Source organism: Lates calcarifer, linkage group LG11, assembly GCF_001640805.2.
Source record: "Lates calcarifer isolate ASB-BC8 linkage group LG11, TLL_Latcal_v3, whole genome shotgun sequence".
NCBI lineage: Eukaryota > Metazoa > Chordata > Actinopteri > Centropomidae > Lates > Lates calcarifer.
In genome coordinates this window covers 23,046,545-23,066,468 of record NC_066843.1, presented here as the reverse complement: position 1 = coordinate 23,066,468, position 19,924 = coordinate 23,046,545, and the positions used below count along the sequence as shown (strand labels likewise).

The window sequence follows — 19,924 nt, the reverse complement described above, 5'->3', positions numbered from 1 at the left end:
TACTTCGGAAAATCTGTGTACTTGACAGAAAAGTAAGTCGAGAGTTTGACACCACAGATATCAGAGAAGTCTCTAATCAGCAGATCATATTCCCTATTCCCCTACATAGAGGAAATTACAGTAATAAACGTACTGTTGAACATTTCATGTTAACCTCAGATCGGTCTTCCTGAGAGAACAACAAATCACAATGACATTTCAACCTTTTGACAAAAAGAAAGCAAAAGTATAATGTGGGTATGTGGTTTTACACTTGTGAACTGCTAAAATAATTTAAAGGTTTTTACTAAGTCATTGTTGGTATTAAAATTACTTACAGTTAGTAGCCTGAAAAAACATGAAAATAGTGGCTAGATGATTTCCATCTTGGAGGTTTAAGACATTGGAAATGTTTGATTGTAGTGCTGCTGAAATACAATCAAACATTGTATTTTGAAATGAGTTTCTAACATTTTGTATAACCTATCTGGGTCAAATAAGGATAGACTAAATATAGAAACAGCAGCACACAAACAGATTAACTGCAGACCTGTTGTAGTAGACTGCATTTTCTTTGGCTTGACGTATCTAACAATCTGGGAGGAAAAAAGGTGCACACTTTAACTCTGGACATTTTCTGAACACTGAAAAATGGAAATGTACCATGGCAAGAAGATAACTGTAGTAGGAAAGCATGCATTCAAACAGGCTCAGTCCCTGCTTATGCATGTTTACAACTGGGTTAACACCATGGTTCAACCCTACCCTCAAAAGCACACTCGGCACACTACTGCTGTTTCCCTAAAGCATGAGGCTAAGTCTTATGGCTTAGATGATCTTAGTCTTATCACAGTGACACTTTTAGAAACAAGGCTTGGCTTGCCTTTGGGTTTTTAGACCTTTCTATATTCAGTCTATGGGTTCAGCGCACTCTTCAAGGGAGGACAGAGTTCAAAGTTAAAGTAGGCTGAAGTGCATTGGTGCTGTTGTGTTGTGTCATGGGGTAAGATAGACTTCATAAATTACAGTCTGGATCCAGAGAAAGATGTGTGATAGATGTAGGTTACTTTACGGTGGAGGGCTTTCTAGTTCCACAAAATACGTTTTAAGAATGGGATTTAAAATGGTATGATGCTGTGATCTATGGTATTGAAATTATGTCAAGAAGTATTATACTATTGTTGAACCCTCTGAAAACTATGGCTATTGTTCCCCAAGACAGTTACTCAGAATGGTAAACCAGACTTACTTTCTAATGTCTAGCTCTTCATATAGAACTTGAAATTTACAACTAATTTTTTCTCACTAATGTTGTGAGTGTCCTGACGTTCTCACACTGAACTACTTATGTGGGGGTTTTGTTTTTTTCTTTTTTCTTTTGTTTTTTTCCCAAATCACCCCTATTAATTCTGTGTAATATGAAAATTTAGGGTATTGCAAATCACCCATCATTTGCAGAGATGTTTACGTAAACAAATAGCCTTTGGAAAAAGCCCAATTCACGGAAAGAATGGCTGATTGATCAACCAAGCGTAATCTTGGTCCAAAAACACTTTGTTATTCAAGAATTACAGTCTCCATCATGGTATAATTTTGTTTCATTTTATTTAATTTTTATTTCGGGGTATTCATTAATAGTGTGTGCATGTAATAAAGCAGCAGCTACGTATTTAAAGCAAATGCGCTTTTATTCTGAAAACACCGTTTCCTCCGGCCAGAACAAAAACGATATTTCCGGTTTGTGAGAAAGGCGGATCAAGCGGCCCTACAGCGGGAACAAAGGACGATTGGGTTAGTATGTTTACATGTTTCCAGAAAATATTACATTTTTATCATTCCGTAACTTCAATATAAAAACGTTTAGAATACATTTGGTTTGCCTTCTATTGGTCAGCTAATAACGATAGCTAAATACCTCATTGTGAGGAGCCAGCGGGAGCTGGTATTGTCCATGACTAGTTTAACAGCGAGGTTTATTCAATCATCCTGCATACGTTGCAGACATAAGAATTGTAATTCGGTCTGTATAAACGCGCATTTTGTGTGCGCACGCTTCTTTTGCTTTAAAGTCCAAAAACCATATATTAGATATCAACTTCAACATTGTTATCGAGCACATGATCTCTTTGTGTTAGCAGGTTTGGGTAGAAGGCCAGGCCGGGTATGCTAGTTCATTAGGCCCCGTCAGCCATTGTTATCATTAACTGTTAATAGCGGTAGTCGGACAATTTCAATCATTTATCGGTTTCGCTATTACCAAACTATAATAGTATATTGATTGTAGTTGAGCTAATTGTGCGGCTGTTTTTTTCTGTGTTTTCTTATTCAGGTTTACCAATATGTGAATAGCCTGTTACCCGTCTGCAGCCACGATGTCAAGTAAGTAAGCATACAGTTTAATAACAGTGACGGGAATTCACCTATGTAATGACTCATTTGTGGTGTTACCATTACTAGTCCAGAGATCATATTTAATAGTTTTCGCAAAGAGCCACTTGAATAAAAATGTTGCCTCTGCTTTCATTCATTGCTCTAATCCTGAAGGGGACCAGAATCCGAGTTCAGGCTAGACAGTTTTCACGGCCAATATGGCCGTCAATATTTCAGTTTCCCGGCCCTGCAGAACAACTACCGGACACAATGTTTTAAATGGCCACATAAACATTTAGACAACAATAAAATACAAACGCTGTAATCCAAGAAGTATACTTTATTAAAAGTAATCGCGCGACTTAACTCCTTCCAGGATGCCTTCTTCGATATGTCGGGGTCGTGCTACATGCTAATTCGCGGAGCCTAGTCACATGACCAAACACTTAGCAAGTCTCACAGACTGTCCGAAATCACTCACTCATTCACTACAACGTATTGAGTACATAGGAAATTCAGTGTAGAGGACTATATAGTGGGCTCATCGGTTAAGTGTTGAATCACTTACGGAAACTTCTCGTTTTGTTTTCACTGCGCCATATAATTCTTGTCGCACAATTAAAACACGTCTGATAAATGTGGGTTGGTGACCGCTCCATAATAAGTATTTTCACCTCCCTTATGACATCAAATGTGAGATTTATGATAAATGTATAGCTCTGCATTGTAAATGTTATTATTTTTTTATTCTTATGTTCTATTTGTTTTACTGTATTTGATTTTATTTTTTATTTTCTAATCTCTTAACTCCATAATAATTAGATTTAATTGTACTTCAGTCTAACCTCAAATATACTTGGACATTATCACAAAAGAAGAGTGGTCCGAAATCAGAACAGAAATAGTTTTTTTTAACCATTTCTATCTCTAGCACAATGCCTCATTATCTTGTCATATACTTATGCCATTTACAACTAGAAGAAACCTACTGGTCAAATTAAAATTCACTGATAGATGGAGTGGCACAGCATAGTAGTGCAGTAGTTGGCACTGTCACCTCACAACAAGAAGGTTCTGGGTTTGAGCCCCCGTTAGCCTTGGGCTTTTCTGTGTGGGTTTTGTATGTTCTCCCTGTGCCTGCGTGGGTTCTCTCCATATACTCCAGCTTCCTCCCACAGGATGGTTGTTTGTTTATCCCCTTGACCTTCAATGTAGTGGTATATTATGAATAACACAAAAATTAATAGAAAATAAATTTGGCATGGGTATGAATAATTTCGGTCTTAACTGTGTGTGTGTTACATTCACAACATATTACATATTTCTACATATGTTTGTTTATATATTTATACATACGTTTATTCGTCAATACACATTAGGTAGAACAAACAAAATACTATATTTCTGATGATCTTCACCCAGTTACACTCCAATCCAGTGCTCCTGCAGAACAGGAATCTTTTATTACTTTAATGGTCTATAGGAAGACGACTCCTTTGCCTTTTGAATGTCATCTGTGATTTGAAAACATCTGATGTTCATACAGTCAAAGACATTCCAAGTGTAGTCCCTGGTTATTCTAGCAAACTACTGTGTGTCACTGCTGCCTGGTTCCTCTGTTACAAGAAGTGTTGGCAACACCAAATGTCAGAAGTCATGCCAGTGTTTTTTTCCCCACATGTAGTATATGCAGTAGTGGAGGAGAAACCATATGGAATAGGCAAGGCATGCACTGCATATTTGTGTGTTGTGCTGCTGTGCATCATTCACCTTTCCTATCAGTACATTCAGGTATGAAGTTTGGTCATTTAGAGAAGATTCATTTTGGCTGTTTTTTTTTAATTTTAGCAATTCATATTCCATTTGGTTTAAGCAAGGTGTGGTGCCTGGGTTGAGCGTGCAGAAGACCAACGCAGTGGGCAGACAGTTACCTGCTCTATTCACACAAAGGTTCACCTGGACATTACATAGACTTTATGCTAGGGAGCTGGCAGGGTCTGTTTAATGACTGATTCAAGTGACTTGACGTTTGTGCTCACATGTACAGCTCTGCCGGGTAATGTCTAGAAAAATTCAGGTTTGCAGTGCACCCTTGTACTAGTATCATTGAGGTTTAGGAGGCAGGCCCAGTGTTCACTGTATAGCGGATTTATGAAACAAAAATGAACTATTATTTGAAAAGATAAAGTATATAAACTATGCATCAGATGTAATAGCTGACTAACATTACTACTTTTCCTCTCTTGCACAGAACGGCCATCCTATGCCCCTCCACCCCCCCCTGCCCCAACAACAGTAAGTGTACAACTCTCAGTTTCAGTCTTTAATGGTCAAGGGCCACGTCTGTTCACTGTTAGTACATGTTGGTACTCCTTTTGGTTCTTTTTTATCTTTCCTTCATGCGGTCTTGCTCCCTCCTCATCAACTTTTTACATTGCTTTAATTTAATTTCTTTTCTGTTTGAACACACAGAAATTGCTACCAATTGTTCAGCCCCGCATCATCACTCTCACTCTATCTAGCCTTTTTCTGTCATACCACCACTTATTTAAGGTCTTGCACAGAACTGGTCAGTTTGCCTCTGGCTATGTTAAAGCATTATTGTTTCTTTAAAATCTTTTGACGTCTCATTTAAAGCTTGAACTTGTTTGTAAACATACATTCATGTTAGTAGTTACTTTTCATTTCCTGCTTTTCAGCAGCAGAGCACAACATTGTGTAAAGTTGGAGTGCAGTGGTACAGTCACATGGTTAAATAAATTCAATGTGTTTAAAGAGAGATCATTTGAGCTTGTTGCATGGTCTTAGTTTACATGCAACATTGACATGTTGTGCACTCATTCTGAATGTTGGCCTGCTGCACTGTTGCCTTTTTTTGCCTTGCATGATGACATCATTGAAACAAGCAAAGAATTTTTACATATATTTTCATGTTTTCCCTCCCTTTTCACTTGTTTATGTTTATCCCTCTTCTTCCTTGTTTGTGAGCCATTTCTCATTCGTGTTTTGTCTCATTTGTCTTCCATCAGCAAATGCCTTCCACCCCTGGGTTTGTGGGCTACAACCCTTACAGCCATCTGGCCTACAACAACCTCCGGCTGGGAGGGAGCTCCGGAGGCTCCAGCAGGGTAATGATTGATGGAGGGAGGGAAATGGTATGGGTTTAGGAAAAGGGTATGGGGCTTAGGATATGAGGAAAGGGGAGGTAAGAAAATATAATGGAAAAAATACAGTTGTAAGAAAAAGTGGGTTTTCAGATTTGAGTTAAAAAAATCAGGAGGAGATTTTGGGATATAGAGCTTCACTTGGCTGCATTAATTTAAATACTAGATAAGAAAAAGGTGTCCAGTTTCATACTTGGAGCTCCATAGTGTCTTTTTAAAACAGCTACAGCTATAATTAGACCTAATTACATCAAGTTTTATGGTGAAATGCACCACAATTAGGCTCTCAGTAGGCATGGGCTGGTCACTGGTTTCAAGGTAGGTTGTGGTTTGAAAAAGTCATGGTTTCAAAACCACTAATACTTTCTGTCATACCGCTCCTATGGTACAAGCCGGCCCCCATTAAAATGACTGGTCTTAAACAGAGTGCAGGCATGCCTCAGGTCTGAAACAAATATGTATGTAGTATGATGAATGGGATTTTGTACTAAAAAGACAGATTTGATTTGTCTAATTCAGATTGCTCCTGCCCCGTAATAGCTTCAGCTAACAGTTGGTTCACTTGCACTCTGCTGCTTTAAGAGAAGATCCCGTATAGGTAGGAATCTGTTCTTCAGTGATAGGTTTAAATGAATAATCCTTTTTTTGCTTTTGGCCAGCCTACTTTTGATCAGTGTAGTGGATATAATTTTCCAGAACTTCAAGGTTCTTTAGATGCTGTGGAAATGCAAGCAGAAATGCACAAAAGCAAGCATGATTAATTGTATCTCAGGTCCTGGCCCACAAAACTTGCATGACTGTTGTCTTCCTGCCAGGCAGTTAGTCAACCCTCTAAAACAGATGACACATTTTCCCCTTTGTAGTGGTTTAATTCCTTTTGGCACTCTCTAAAAATACTTCCAGTTAGGGCTGGGTGATATAGCCAAAATATTGTGATGATATATGCATTTTTTCACATTTATCAATATCAATTACTATCACAGTTTACGTTTAATACTATTACTTGAGGATGAAAATACATTCAGAGTGTTTGTTAGACCTTAAGGCCTTAAAATATGCACAAGGTATTGTGGTGACTACCAATGAATGTAAACTTTGCTTGTTTTCAGAAAACCTCACAGGGTATCACCACCTACATTGCAAAATTTGTCATGATTCTAAACAATCATACATGTTTTAATTAATAAGTTGACATGCTACAGGCCTTTTCATATACACTGCGTGAATATAGAATGTTCAAGTGCAACATACTTGTCCGCAAACATACAGAAGCTGAATCTCCACCACAGCCGGTTGTGGACATATTTTTAGGATGTTTGTGGAACAGTTTCAGGTCCTGTCTGGGGTGCAACTCCTGCATTTTGGGAGGCAGACAACCAACCACTGGGATCCTTTGACCCAAAACAGCTCCTGGCAGTCTCTGTGATTGTGATGCCTTTATTTGCTGTGTGAAAGCTCAGAAAAATCAACTTTCTTTTAGGAAAAAAAAAAATTTTTTTTTTTTTGTTTATCTTTGTGTTCTGTGTGAAGGTACTCATAACAAAAACAACAATTTGAAAAAAAATTGACATGCAAATTAATTGCATGAAAAAAAATGCCCTCAGAAAGAGAGAAATAAGCCTTGTAAAAGCACCCTTTTCACCAAATTTACCTTTTATGTCTTATTCTATAAAATATGAAATTGTGCTCCCTGCTTCTTTTTGAGCTCTTACCACATGGAGTGAAGGGCAGACACGAGTCACTGCTGCTCAGGTTTGATTGTCAAACTACCACAAGAGACTTGTTTGCAAGCTTACCTGAAAGTGGTAACAGTTTGGGACTGCAAACCTTCTGTATACAGTGATGGCAAGATGATAATGCTACCTTTTCGAATGGTGGAACATGTTTGACATGTATCACATCTTTGGCGCACAGGTCGCCAGCATATTTTGCAACAGATACTGCCCTGCTGTTTGTCCAGCTTTAGAATTCTGAACCATTTCCAGATGTTGTGTGACCTCTCTTTGCCACAAGTTCCTCATTTTGTGTGGATGTTTGACTCTCCCCATGGTCACTTACCTTTACATTTCCAAAAACGTATGTGTGTGATTTTGTTTTTTGTTGTTGTTTGTTTTTCCTGTAATTGTCAAGATCATTTTATTGCACAGCTCTATTTCAAGCCATGCAAGCACTGGCTGCTAAACTATAATTATCTGTACATGCATATCAATGGATTGATATGCATCAATAATGTTTTTATCCTCTTGTAAGAATTGCATTTATGGCCACTTAAATTGTATGAATTGTCGTGTTTACATGTACATGATGATCAGACCATAATCAGTGGACATTTGATGGCAGTTTATTTGAGTTTCTCTCTTATCTGATAGGGCTGGGTACCGAACTTCGGTTCTTTTATGGCACAGATCGAAATGCTTTGATACTACCTGGTATAGAAACATGCCTTGCTTTTTGGTGCCAAGTTTCAATACCAAGGAGGTAATCACATGATCAAGATCTGATCATGCTTCCGGTGATCGGCTGCAATATTACACGTGGCAGAGGCATGCAGGAAAAATACTTATGTGGTTATGCCCACAGACGGGGTTCATGTGCATCTGTGTTGTGAACTATAGTGTGTGTGTGTGTGTGTGTGTGTGTGTGTGTGTGTGTGTGTGTGTGTGTGTGGAAGCAGTTTAAAAAATGCGACTGAGGTCAAAAGTGCGTCTCTATTTTGCAAGATTGATGCCAATTGAGCACCATGCAATATTTGCAAAAAGGACATCATTGCTAAGGCCGACAACACGACCAATTTGCTGAAGTATTAGAACATGCATGGAATCAATTTAAGAGCATAAAGTTGTTCCGTGTTTAACTGCCTGAAGATTTAAAGGTCCTTAGTCTGCAGCAGTGAGCATTAGACACTGACTTGTCACTTGTTCTTTTGCACTGGAAATTGTTTGTTGTATATTTTTTGTGTTAGAAAACTGCTTTGATTGGAAAAATGCCTAAGCTGAAAAATAAAAAGAATTGGTATCGAAAAAAGTATCGCTCAGGAACTAGTATCGAAGTCAAGATATCGATACAGGTATTGAAAATTTTTGAACGATACCCAGCCCTATTATCTGAACCTCTCATTTGTTTGTTTCCCCTTCACCTACATCCCTCCTATATTTTCACTTATACTTTCTCCCCCTCTTTGTTCCCCTTTTCTCTTGTCCTCTTTTTCTCTACTCCTCCTACAGAACTCCTCAGGCATCACTGTCCCAAAGCCTCCCAAACCTCCAGACAAGCCACTGATGCCTTACATGCGGTACAGCCGGAAGGTAAGCAGGAAGGTAAGACACCCATCCACGGTGTCTGCTTTTACTGCTTGTCCTCCCATCCCCTGAAAAGGTGCAGCGGTTTGAGGGTGGGAGACAGCCAAGCCATGACGCCTCACCGCCACCTCAACCATCTAGTGGAGACTTTACACTCTGTTATCCTGTTAGCTTACAGTAGCCTCTTGTGTTTGTCAGGGCTAAAGAGAAATAATAAGCATGCGCATGCATGATCTGCTCCTGCCCCTTTCTTTTCCTCCTTGAATGGCCTTGCTTTACCTGCTTCTCTAGTTTGCAGCTGTAATTCTGCTTAAAGACAATCTACTCTAAATATTAAAATTGACATAAAATTAGCAAATCTGTCTTTTGAAATATTTCATTACATTCCATCCTGCCTTTTTGCAACACTTAATGTTTCATTTTTATGCTAATTAATAATTCTTTCCAGTAGATGCATCATATAGGAGTTCTTTTTTTCTTTCCTTTGCACTGTTTGCTTTATTTCCTTCACTATCTTGTAGTAACCTTATTTGCAATTAACCACAGTTGAACTGTAATGACCATATATTATGTTTGTGTGTGTTTGTGTGCTTGTGGGCAATGCTTCTGCATGTGTATGTTTGTGTCTTGCATTTGCATGCATGTTCTAGGTATGGGACCAAGTAAAGGCATCCAACCCAGACCTGAAGCTGTGGGAGATTGGAAAGATAATTGGAGGGATGTGGCGGGACCTGACTGATGAAGAGAAACAGGACTACCTGAATGAGTATGAAGCTGAGAAGGTGAGTGACCAGAATTACTAATTAATATTAGTTTAATTAATATTAATTGATTTTATTTATGTACACTTTCCACTAAGTCTTTAAAAGTCTAAGTCTAAAATTTAAAAATCTCAATCTAAGACCTTAAAAAGTCTTAAAAACATTAAGATTTTACTGACTAGGTCTTAATCAGTTTACATTTAGGTCTTAAATGTCAGCATGTAGTTAATGCTACTTCCATCACTGTTTATTTTTATTTTATTTATTTATTAATTTGATGTATTGGCAGCATGAAATTCTCTGATTGCAAAGTGTATATTGGTTCTGTGTAGTTCCAACGGTCCAGATGTAGCTCAGCTTTTATCACCATACACTAAGCTGGATGGTTTGTGAAGTAACATGAATGGTTCTCTTAAGTAGGCTACTTTTACTTGGTTTTTCATTGCTATGGGTAAGTGCAAAGGTAGTGGATCCTGGCTCAATGAATAATTTAGTTTGGCTGAAACCAGTTAAAAACACGCATATGAAGCCCACTGCACATTGTGCAAGAGGACACTGAAGTTGTGCATACTAGGTGTAAAGGCACTGGAATTGCATGCGAAATCAGAAAAAGTTCAAACTTAGGGCTGCACGATTAATCGTATGAAAATTGCGATCTCGATTCAGAACTCTATGCATCTCATTTCTAAACGCCAGGGACACCCGCTGCATCAAAATGAACGCTTCTATCTCCCTCCGCCAATGACAGTGTGTCATTACGCCACATGATTCAGAGCAGCAAAAACTTGGTGAGATCAAATGAGTGACAGCGGCTAATGACAGTGTGAGACCAGACGTTGTGTTATGACAAATAAAAATGGCAAAATGAATCCAGAAGAAAACCCCGCTGATGGCACTGTGCTTGTGACGAAAAAAGATTAGCTAGATAATTCTACTATTTCCTCTTTTTCAGTTCTTTCTCTCTCTCCCTCTCGGCTCAACCAGGTATTCTGCAACTTGGTTTTAACTTGTCTTATCACTGGTAGTTTCTGCTTTAGATGTGCAGTTTCTTGTGGTGGGCATGCAGCTGTCAGCAGGCAGGTACAACTCACCTGACACTGGTGCAGAGAGAATAAGAGCGAGTCACACTGCCTGCATTGTGCTCCATTTTCATTTAGTAACTGTAAAGTTAGTTTTGTAGTTTTGTGGTTTCGTCATTTTAAGACAAGATTTGGTTGTAAAGTTTACAGTCTGTCACACTGTTGCTCCTGCAGTGCTCTGTGTGTGAATTCTGAGGAAGCGCAGATCAGGGTACTCCTGACTAATGTATCTAATAGTCGATATTTAAGGGACAGCCTTAGAACTTTACACAGTTTATTACTATACCTGACAAGCTCCCATAGACACAAGGAAATTACAGACTCCATCAACTACCACTTAGCTAAACATTCAATTCAGTTTTATTTATATAGCACTGAATCACAACAGAAGTCATCTTAAGGCACTTTTCATATAGAGCAGGTCTAGACCATACTCTTCTTCTTTCGCCTGTCCTATATCAGGCACTATTATATCTTCTGTTCCTAAAGAACATTTACTTGTGTATCGGGTAAATGAGTGCAAAAAACATGTTGAAAAAAAACTGAGAGAATCATGATCTCAATTCTATGAAAAAAAATGTGATTCTCATTTTTTCCAGAATCGCGCAGCCCTAATAAAACTGCAGCCCAGAAAACACAGGCCTTTATCCAGTATTGTAAAGTAATCCCAGAACCCAGCCCAAGCGTGACCCAGTCTGCACAAACACATTGTGGACCTCTGGATTTTACACACGATATTTAAACATGAACGGACTGTTCCAAAACTGTGTTATTTTTAGCCTTCTTGGGCAAGTCTCTAGAGGTTTACACACCTGAGTTTGTTGTATGGGCAGTTTATCCCATTTTGAGAGGAATGATATGCTGGCATATCCTCTCAAACGCCATCAGATCAGATTGAGAAGCACCAGCGAACTGCAGGAGAGCAGCTAGTGCGCTGGCCAGGACTAGCATCTTCACTGCTGTTGACAGATTGTGTGCATTTAAAAAGAGAAATGCTGATATTTTGACTTTAAGACTAGGGATCGACCGATATGGTTTTTTCATGGCCGATACCAATACTGATTATTAGTAGTCAAGGAGGCCAATAACCGGTATTTGGAGCCGATATTCATTTGCAGTAAAAAAATGGCATCAAAATTTTGAATAATACAAACTCTGGCGCTTAACTTTGTTTAAATGCCTTAAAAAATATATTAAACAGCTTTTCAGATTTGCAACATGTTAAAGGTTTTTTTTTTTATCTTAGACAATAGACAGCTTTGTTTTTTAAATTCTAACAAAAAGTGCAGGGAGCTCCCAGGCTCAGCAGCATGTCTTATAAAGTTAAATTAAAACTTAAACAAATAAATATCTCCCTAAAGTTTTCTACAGCAAATAAAGTTTACCAAAATTTCAATATAACTGAAATGTTATTTTATCTTTCACTTATCTTTGTTTTAAGTCCAAACAAAAACAAAAAGTGCAGGGAGCTCCCAGGGTCAGCAGCATGTCTTATAAAGTTAACTGAAATTTTAATTAAATAAATAAATAGCTTCCTGAAGTTTTATAAAGTCAATAAAACAAAGTTAAATAAAATTTGCACAGAAATGTGAGTCTCAAATCAATTAGTAGTCCCAATTGAGCAGCACCAGATTGTGGTGCAAAAAGCAGAGTTGTTCTGTGTGTGAGCACTGTGCATGCACAGCTTTCACTGCTGATTGGCTGTTGCCATGGCTCTGTGTGTAACCAATCAGATGGTGCTGTGGGCGGGACAATGCTGCTAACTTTATCTGAAAGTTTTCATTCAAACAGCGATCTTAAGAAAACAACTGCAGTGTAATTTTCCTTTATATTAGAGTGCAACGTAAATCATTTAAGTAGATTTTAATAAATATATATAAGTTCATATTAAAAAATGTTCATCTATTGAATACATGTTTACCTATTACCTATAATTAATTAATTACATTACATTAGATTACATTAGAGATATTGCTTTTATCGATCGTTGAACCTCTAGAATGAAATGATCTTGGCTGGTTATAAATCCTCAACAGTCTAGTCAAAATAACACAGTTATCCTTGTATGAAGAACACATGCTTGATGGATAGGTGGGTTAATATAGAGCTCCACTCACCACCCTCTGGAGGAAATAAGGGTTTGATGGTCAAAATTTTAAAGATTTTGCATAGACTATCTGGATAGTTGTCCCGAGACAATTAACAATAAAATGTACTTATGCTTAATAACAAATCATATAAAGGATTATTAGAAGAGCAGACAGGTAGTGGTATCATCTTGCTCAGCCTTTTATTTTCTTTTTCTCTCTTCCCCTCTCAGATTGAGTATAATGACTCTTTGAAGGCCTACCACAACTCCCCAGCCTACCTGGCCTATATCAATGCCAAAAACCGGGCTGAGGCCGCAATGGAAGAGGAGAGCAGGCAGAGGCAGAGCCGTATGGACAAAGGCGAGCCTTACATGAGCATTCAGCCTGCTGAAGACCCTGATGGCAAGTTTTACATATAGGCGTTCATTTATTGAATTGTCTTAGTTTAGATATCGGAGATGTTTGATTAAAACATAAATAGAAGTGCGGCACAGCGCCTCAAGCACAGTTTCAGACAGATTTTTACATTATTAGCATTTTTAGGGATTAGAATGGTTTGAAAGCAGTTTTACAGTGGACGTTTGCAGAACATGTATAAGTAAGCAGTTAACCTCCTCCCTCATGATGGTCTGTTAAGATTCTTCTTTATCCTCTGCCCAGACTATGATGATGGTTTTTCAGTGAAGCACACAGCAGCTGCTCGCTTTCAGAGGAACCACCGGCTCATCAGCGACATACTCAGTGAGATTGTGGTGCCTGATGTCCGCTCAGTGGTCACCACAGCACGCATGCAGGTCCTCAAGAGGCAGGTCCAGTCTCTTATGGTGCACCAGGTATGTTGACAGAACATGTTCTTTCCAGGCCCAGAGAATATGTGAATATGTGTGGGCTTAGTGGCCATTTGTTCTATCGAAAACGCTTGACCCTTTGGAAAATGTTGATGTCAGATACTGTTGAACCTTATAGAGACACACTGTGTGCTTCACCCTCTGTCTTTTGTTGATGTCAGAGGAAGCTGGAGGCAGAACTTCTGCAGATCGAGGATCGCCACCAAGACAAGAAAAGACGCTTTCTGGAGACCACTGACTCATTCAACACTGAGCTCAAGCGGGTACAGCAGTACTTATTTACATAGAGACAGCTGAGTGTGTAGTGTGCATGAGGTTTTACTCCAGATTGCTGAACATTCATTGTGAATAACATGCAGTCAGACCGAATTTATTGAAGTATTTATGACCCTGTCAGTGCCCAATCTGTACCTGGAAGCATGATCCACATGCTGATTTTGGCGCATGTGCAGAATTGAACCTGTTTTATGACACTGTTCAATCCATTCCACACGTGCAGATATATGTTTTAAATAGCCATAATAGCTTAAATTTAAAAAACAATAAAGCACAAACGTTATGATCTAATAAATGAAATTTCTGAGAAGTAGTCAGCATGACTGAACTCCTTGAAAGATGTCTGCTTAGACATGTCGAAGTCATGCTAAGTGTTAATATGAGAGTCTAGCCAATTCACTTGACCAAACACTGTGAATGAAACCGCGGAAGCAGGGTTCCCACAGATTCTTAGACTTAAAAGATTAAATTCATTAATCTGAAAATAAGGCCTTAAAAAATCTTAAATCAATCTTACAAAAGTCTTAAAAATTCATGTGAGGTCGGATAATATTTATTTGTTGATTTTTGACACTGCAGTTTTTAAATCTCAAAATAAAATGTAACGTATTAAAAATAAAATAAACTAAAAACAGAATCCCTCATCTCACATTACATCACACAGATCAATATAGCAAATATAGGCCTGCCATGAGGGAAGTATCCTGAATGAGGGCAGCAGAAATACGCTGGAGCTGCGTCTAGTCTACCACAACAAAAGAAGAAGGAGGCCTACACTCACCTTTCTGGCAAAGCAAGTTCAACATATCTAGGGTATCTTATAGTTCTCTGGCTTCACTAAACCTAACAATTGCGGTGTGTCTAAGCAGTCGTACGACGCTGGTTATCAGCTCGTTAAGTCAAACCAGGATTTCCTGAGCACATTCAGGTGAAAGAAGTGGAGTCTTTAATTACAAGTAATGTCATCAGAACCAGTAATAAAGTACTTAATATGACAGGAGGAGAAGTTCTGATACCTGCAGGTAACAAGGTGAAATGTAAACAATATAATCATATGACTAGAATAGAAATGCTAGAAAAAAATTTCAATTATCAAAGTGCTCTTTACTCTGATTATTTATTCTGACTGTGAATATGTGGTGCAGATAACAAACATGTCATAGACAAAACCAGAGTAATGGTTTTGGGTGTTAATAATTGCTAGGGACAAAAGTCTTTAGAATTGTTGCAGTATAGAGCAGAGTAGTGATGGCAGAGGTATATTTAGAATTATAATGGGTCTAAAGTCTTTACAGAGGCCACATACACATATATTTATGTGCAAAACGGAACTCTTGTCTGCCATCAAGTGGTTCACACGTGTGGTACAAATTGGGCAGGAATAAGTTGTGTTTCTGCTTGCGTAGTTTTGTTCATGTGCAGAATAGATTGTGCTTCCAGTTATGGATCGGGCACTGACGGACCCTGATCACAAAGGAAGAGTATTATTTTGTAGAGACTCATGTAGAGTACACTGAAATTCTAAAAGTGAAGTTCTAGTCTTTTCTTTTTTTCTAGTCTAGTAGGTCTTAAAAAGGTCTTAAAGTCTGAAAAAATGTGTTGTTTTTGTAAATGGAGAACTGAATTTTATTGAAGTCAGTGTTCATGTGTATCTCCAGCTGTGCAGTCAGAAGGTTGAGGTGGACATGGAGAAGCTTGCAGCAGAAATGGCAGCTGCTGAAGAGGCAGCCCGGCGCCGGGCAGAGGAGCGGGAGCGTGAAGCAGCTGAGCAGGCTGAGAAAGCTGCTCAGCAGGCTCAACAACAACAGCAGGAGGCAGCTGGAAACAAAAATGCAGAGCAAAGCAGTTCTAATGCTAAAAACACAACTATCTCCACTTTAGGGACCAAGGAGGAGGACATGCCTTCACCAATGGTGGCAGGTATGTACGTGCAAGTGTGAGTGTGAATGTTTTGACTTGATGTTTTAAGTAATTTTTTTTCTGTGTTCCTTTTTAATTGAAATCTCACGTGTGTGTGTCTGTGTGTGTGTGTGTAAAGAATTATCCTATGAAGTCAAAAATCCACTTCAAAATTTTAATAATGTAGAAATGAATATGGCAAAACAGCATAAACATTATAAATGCTCACCTTATCATGTGCTGATTCTAGTAAATACACATATTAATATATTTATGATTGTACTGCAGATTGACATGAATAGAGAATGGAAGTGTGTGTCCACACTTAAGCACCTGGATGCTATATTTTAAGATCAGCTATCCTTACAAATGTTCAAACACTTATTTTCCCTTAACCCTCGTGTTGTCCTCTGGGTCAAAGGGATCCGGTGGCTGACAAAGTGTGTGTGTGTATGTGTGTTAGGATTTGTTGTTGTGCATGACATTCATGATTCTGAAGCGGTTAGCTTTTGTTTTTGAATAATGGTAAGAAGGAAAAAGTATATGGAATACAAAGGGCAACGGGAGGGTTAAGTAAATCTGTCTGTCTGTGTTCTTTACTCTTTCCTCAGATAAAGCAGTGCCTGCAGGGCCCACCTCAGATCCTCATCCTGCTCCACTTCCTCTATCTGATCCTCCCTCTTCTGCCTCTGATAAAGCAACTCCTCCCCCTGAGCCTTCCAGGGAGAGCAGCACTCCTAGCAGCAGCACCCCCAGTGATGATGGTGGCAGCAACAACAGCATGCCTGCTCCACCCTCAGAAAACAATGCTGGAGTAGCAGCTCCAGACCCCCCAGTGGCCCAGGAAGCCAACTCTAGTGCAGCTAACCCCAATATGTCCACAGCACCTCCACCTCCCCCTGCCTCAGAAGAACCAGCCCCTCCCCCATTACCACTACACCCCCCTAGTCAGAGCAGCCAACAGTATGATATGTAATATTGTATTAGATACACAGTGGTAGCTGTAGACATCCTCACTGTGCTGCTGCTCCCTATCTCTGGATGGAGCAGCAGGTATGGAAGAGGTGGTATTTGTATCATGACTCTGTCATGACAGATGTTGAGAATGGTTTAGGGCTTAGTAAGGTCAATTCATTCTAAACACATATTTCATCCAAGAGTTATCTAGTGTTATCATCATCTAGCTTCATGCATCTAGACCAAACAAGGGGGATTTAGAATTTTAATATGAGTGAGATAAGTAAAATGAGTACAGCTGAGTTTGTGCTCCAGGTGCTGTCGTTCTTCTCTTTTAATCATGCGACAGGATGGCTTTTCTTAGTCTAAAAATAACCACATCCAGACTTGCAGACTAAAAACGGGATACTAGAGGGCTGTTTAACTTTAAATGGCCAGCAATAACCCCATTGGCTGCTTGGATGTCATACGCAAATATCTCATGAATACACCTGAACATCTCTGTTCCTACCATCTGCTACTGCTTATTGTCCAAAATCCATATGTTACCTCATGTATTTCCTGATTTAAACAACAGTGCCGAGATAATGGGCAAAAGTCCAAGGTCAAAACCAATTCTGCATAGGGCTGCAACTGACCTTTAATTTGATTATTGATTAATCTGTAGATTATTTTTCTTGATCTATAAAATGTGTAAACGTGGAAATATTCAAATTTAAATTTTCTAGAGTCCAAGGTGACATCTTAGTTATCCGCACACAGTTAAATGTGCCAAAAGGCGGGTGAGTATTACTACGAAGTCCAGCCTTTACATAATGTGATGTTTTGAGCGGTTCAAGCCATGGTTCTACATCTCTCATCTTTCTACATCAAATGTCAAGTAGCAATGTGTAAATTGTTTTATAGTACTAACTTGTCTATGACACAAATTAAAGGCACCAGGATGAAGTGACTTCAAGAGTTTCTTGTAAGCAGAAGGCATGGCTGGTTTTCATATGCTCCCCTAACTCCCACTGTGTAGACTTAATACTGTTGAATGTGGCTGAAATGTTGTAGTACACATACCTGTATATTTCTCAGTCCCGTGATGTATAAACCTTGAAATCAGCTGTAAATTTTTTTCAGAATTAAGACCACAGCTCCAAACTCAAGGGTTTTATAAAATATTTCATGTTAGATGTGTGACTTTATGGAAGCTCTGCAAATTTTCTGGTAATAAAGGGCAACATCATATGAAAGGACCTCAAATCCCCACCCCTCCATTTTCCACTTTATCATTTTGTTTGATTTGCAAAACAACTAGTTCTGCTTTGTGTTTTTGAAATCTAGCTCCAAATTCAGTCTTCATTTGAAACCTGTACTCTTGAATCAGATGCCGTTTCTTACAAGTTTTTCTCTGGCTGGGGATGACACATTGTTGTGAAAGTGACAGTTATATGGTCAGGGCCATTTTTTAATTAATTGTATATCCACCCTCTGCATACTATACTAAATACCAACAATCATCCTGTAAGCTTTTGAACAATTACTGAAGATTTGGTCAAAGAGTTGAGGTTGAGGAAAACTCTTAATTGAAATTTAAATATAGGATGAAAACAATGATGTCTCTAAGAAACAGAAAAAATGAATGGACTTGTCTCAGAGGTCTTTTTTTTTTTTTTTTTTTTAAATCTGTGGATAATGAAATGACTTGCATTGAGTGTAAGAAGTTGACATGGATATTTCCCCCCTGTATTTATGTAGAAAGACCAGACACATACTCTTATTCACATTTAATCTGTACAAGTTGAGATTTTGTTCCTCCTTTAGAGTGCATATTCCCTGTTAACACCACAAGCGTTGAACAAGAGATGCACAGATTACCCTCACTCAAATGTAACCTCAGCCACTTATGCATTTAAAGGACTATTTTCTTACTTGAACTGTTTTTAGTAATATGCCTGTTTTTTTTGCATCTTTTTTTGTACTGTCTAAACTTATCTATCCAAATAAAGGTGATTTCTCAGTCAGTTGTTGGCTGTGTTGAGAATTTTCTGCATGTGGCATTTTAGTCAACTAAAAACACTTTCTCTGGGAAATCATGTCTGAATATTGATAAAAATATTATTTTCTAGCCTCACCAAACTTAAGGATAGTTTTAACTGAACCATTACAAGTTCGTACTGTATGCCAATTGACTTTGTGTAAATCCTTACAGATAAGGAAATTATTAGCCCCCTATGAAAATGTCATTGTTTTAAAAGTATTTCCCAAGTGCTGTTAAACAGAGCAAAGAATTTCTACCAGGGTCAAAATTATTAGCCCCCTGATGCTAATAGTCAATTGTGTATCCTTTTTGCTGGATAACAGCTTGCAGTCGATTGTTGTAGTTTTCAACAAGTGTCTGACACGTCTCCTGAGGAATCTCTATCCATTATTCTTTGGCAAATCTCTCAAGCTCCTCCAGATTTGATGGCCTTCTGGCATGGACCTTTGTCTTCAGTTCAGTCTTCATGATTCCTTCCACCTTGACGTAATTCCCAGTTCCAGACACACTGAAGCATCCCCACAACATAATACTCCAACCACTGTGTTTCACTGTGGGGACGGTGTTTTGTCTTTGGGTTATACACCTCTCCCTTCTTTCTCCAAACATAAGCAATGTCCTTATAGCCAATGAGCTCTAGTTTCGTCACATCTGACCAAAGGACAGGCTTCCGGGTTATCCTTATAAACAGATTCGATTTTAGTGACCACAGGTCACAGTCAAGGTCCTGTGAACACAAAATACCGGGAATGGCCAGATGGAATTTCACTTTGGTGGTTAAAAGTCAAAGATCAAAGTTACTGTGACCTCACAAAACACATTTTTGGCCTCATGCACACAATATTTCAGGAATGCCTTGAAGAAATTTCTTTAGATTTTTCACAGTTGTTCATTTGGTCTCAAAGCTGAAATGATTATATTGCAGTGGTTGCTGGAGGCATATAACCACATGTATGTAGGTATGTGGTATGTAGGTATGTGGACTAGCTAGTAGGAACCTGAAAATGTATTTACAAAGTATGGCTATTAAATAACGAGACTAACGCTGTAATACAATTTTACTGGACATTTTTCAGTGTCTTTCTCCTCTGTCGTTCTTTTCTTAACTTCTGACAAAGACTCAAAATGTGTTCCTTTGAGCACAGATTTGATCTTAGGAAAAAGGAAAAAGAGGGT

At 38.6% G+C, this 19,924-nt stretch overlaps 1 protein-coding gene across 2 annotated transcripts; it reads left to right on the top strand.

Moving 5' to 3' along the window:
* The first annotated feature begins 1,673 nt into the window (after positions 1 to 1,673).
* LOC108898497 (SWI/SNF-related matrix-associated actin-dependent regulator of chromatin subfamily E member 1) lies at positions 1,674 to 18,731 on the top strand. 2 transcript variants are annotated; one of them, XM_018698379.2, is made up of 11 exons: positions 1,674 to 1,770; positions 2,309 to 2,358; positions 4,601 to 4,644; positions 5,379 to 5,477; positions 8,738 to 8,818; positions 9,463 to 9,594; positions 12,973 to 13,144; positions 13,403 to 13,575; positions 13,752 to 13,853; positions 15,525 to 15,786; positions 16,377 to 18,731. In XM_018698379.2, the coding sequence occupies exons 2-11, from the start codon at positions 2,352 to 2,354 to the stop codon at positions 16,739 to 16,741; spliced, it is 1,437 nt and encodes a 478-aa protein (XP_018553895.1). In that variant the 5' UTR covers positions 1,674 to 1,770; positions 2,309 to 2,351; the 3' UTR covers positions 16,742 to 18,731. The 2 variants fall into 2 exon arrangements, with proteins under 2 accessions (XP_018553895.1, XP_018553894.1); XM_018698378.2 differs by having other exon boundaries at positions 8,738 to 8,830.
* The last annotated feature ends 1,193 nt before the right edge of the window (positions 18,732 to 19,924 follow it).

Bases quoted from the DNA above. Each gene is read 5' to 3' on its own strand.
- LOC108898497 (XM_018698378.2), top strand. The intron at 13,576-13,751 runs GTATGTTGACAG...TGTTGATGTCAG, and splicing joins AGTCTCTTATGGTGCACCAG to AGGAAGCTGGAGGCAGAACT. The intron at 15,787-16,376 runs GTATGTACGTGC...CTCTTTCCTCAG, and splicing joins GCCTTCACCAATGGTGGCAG to ATAAAGCAGTGCCTGCAGGG.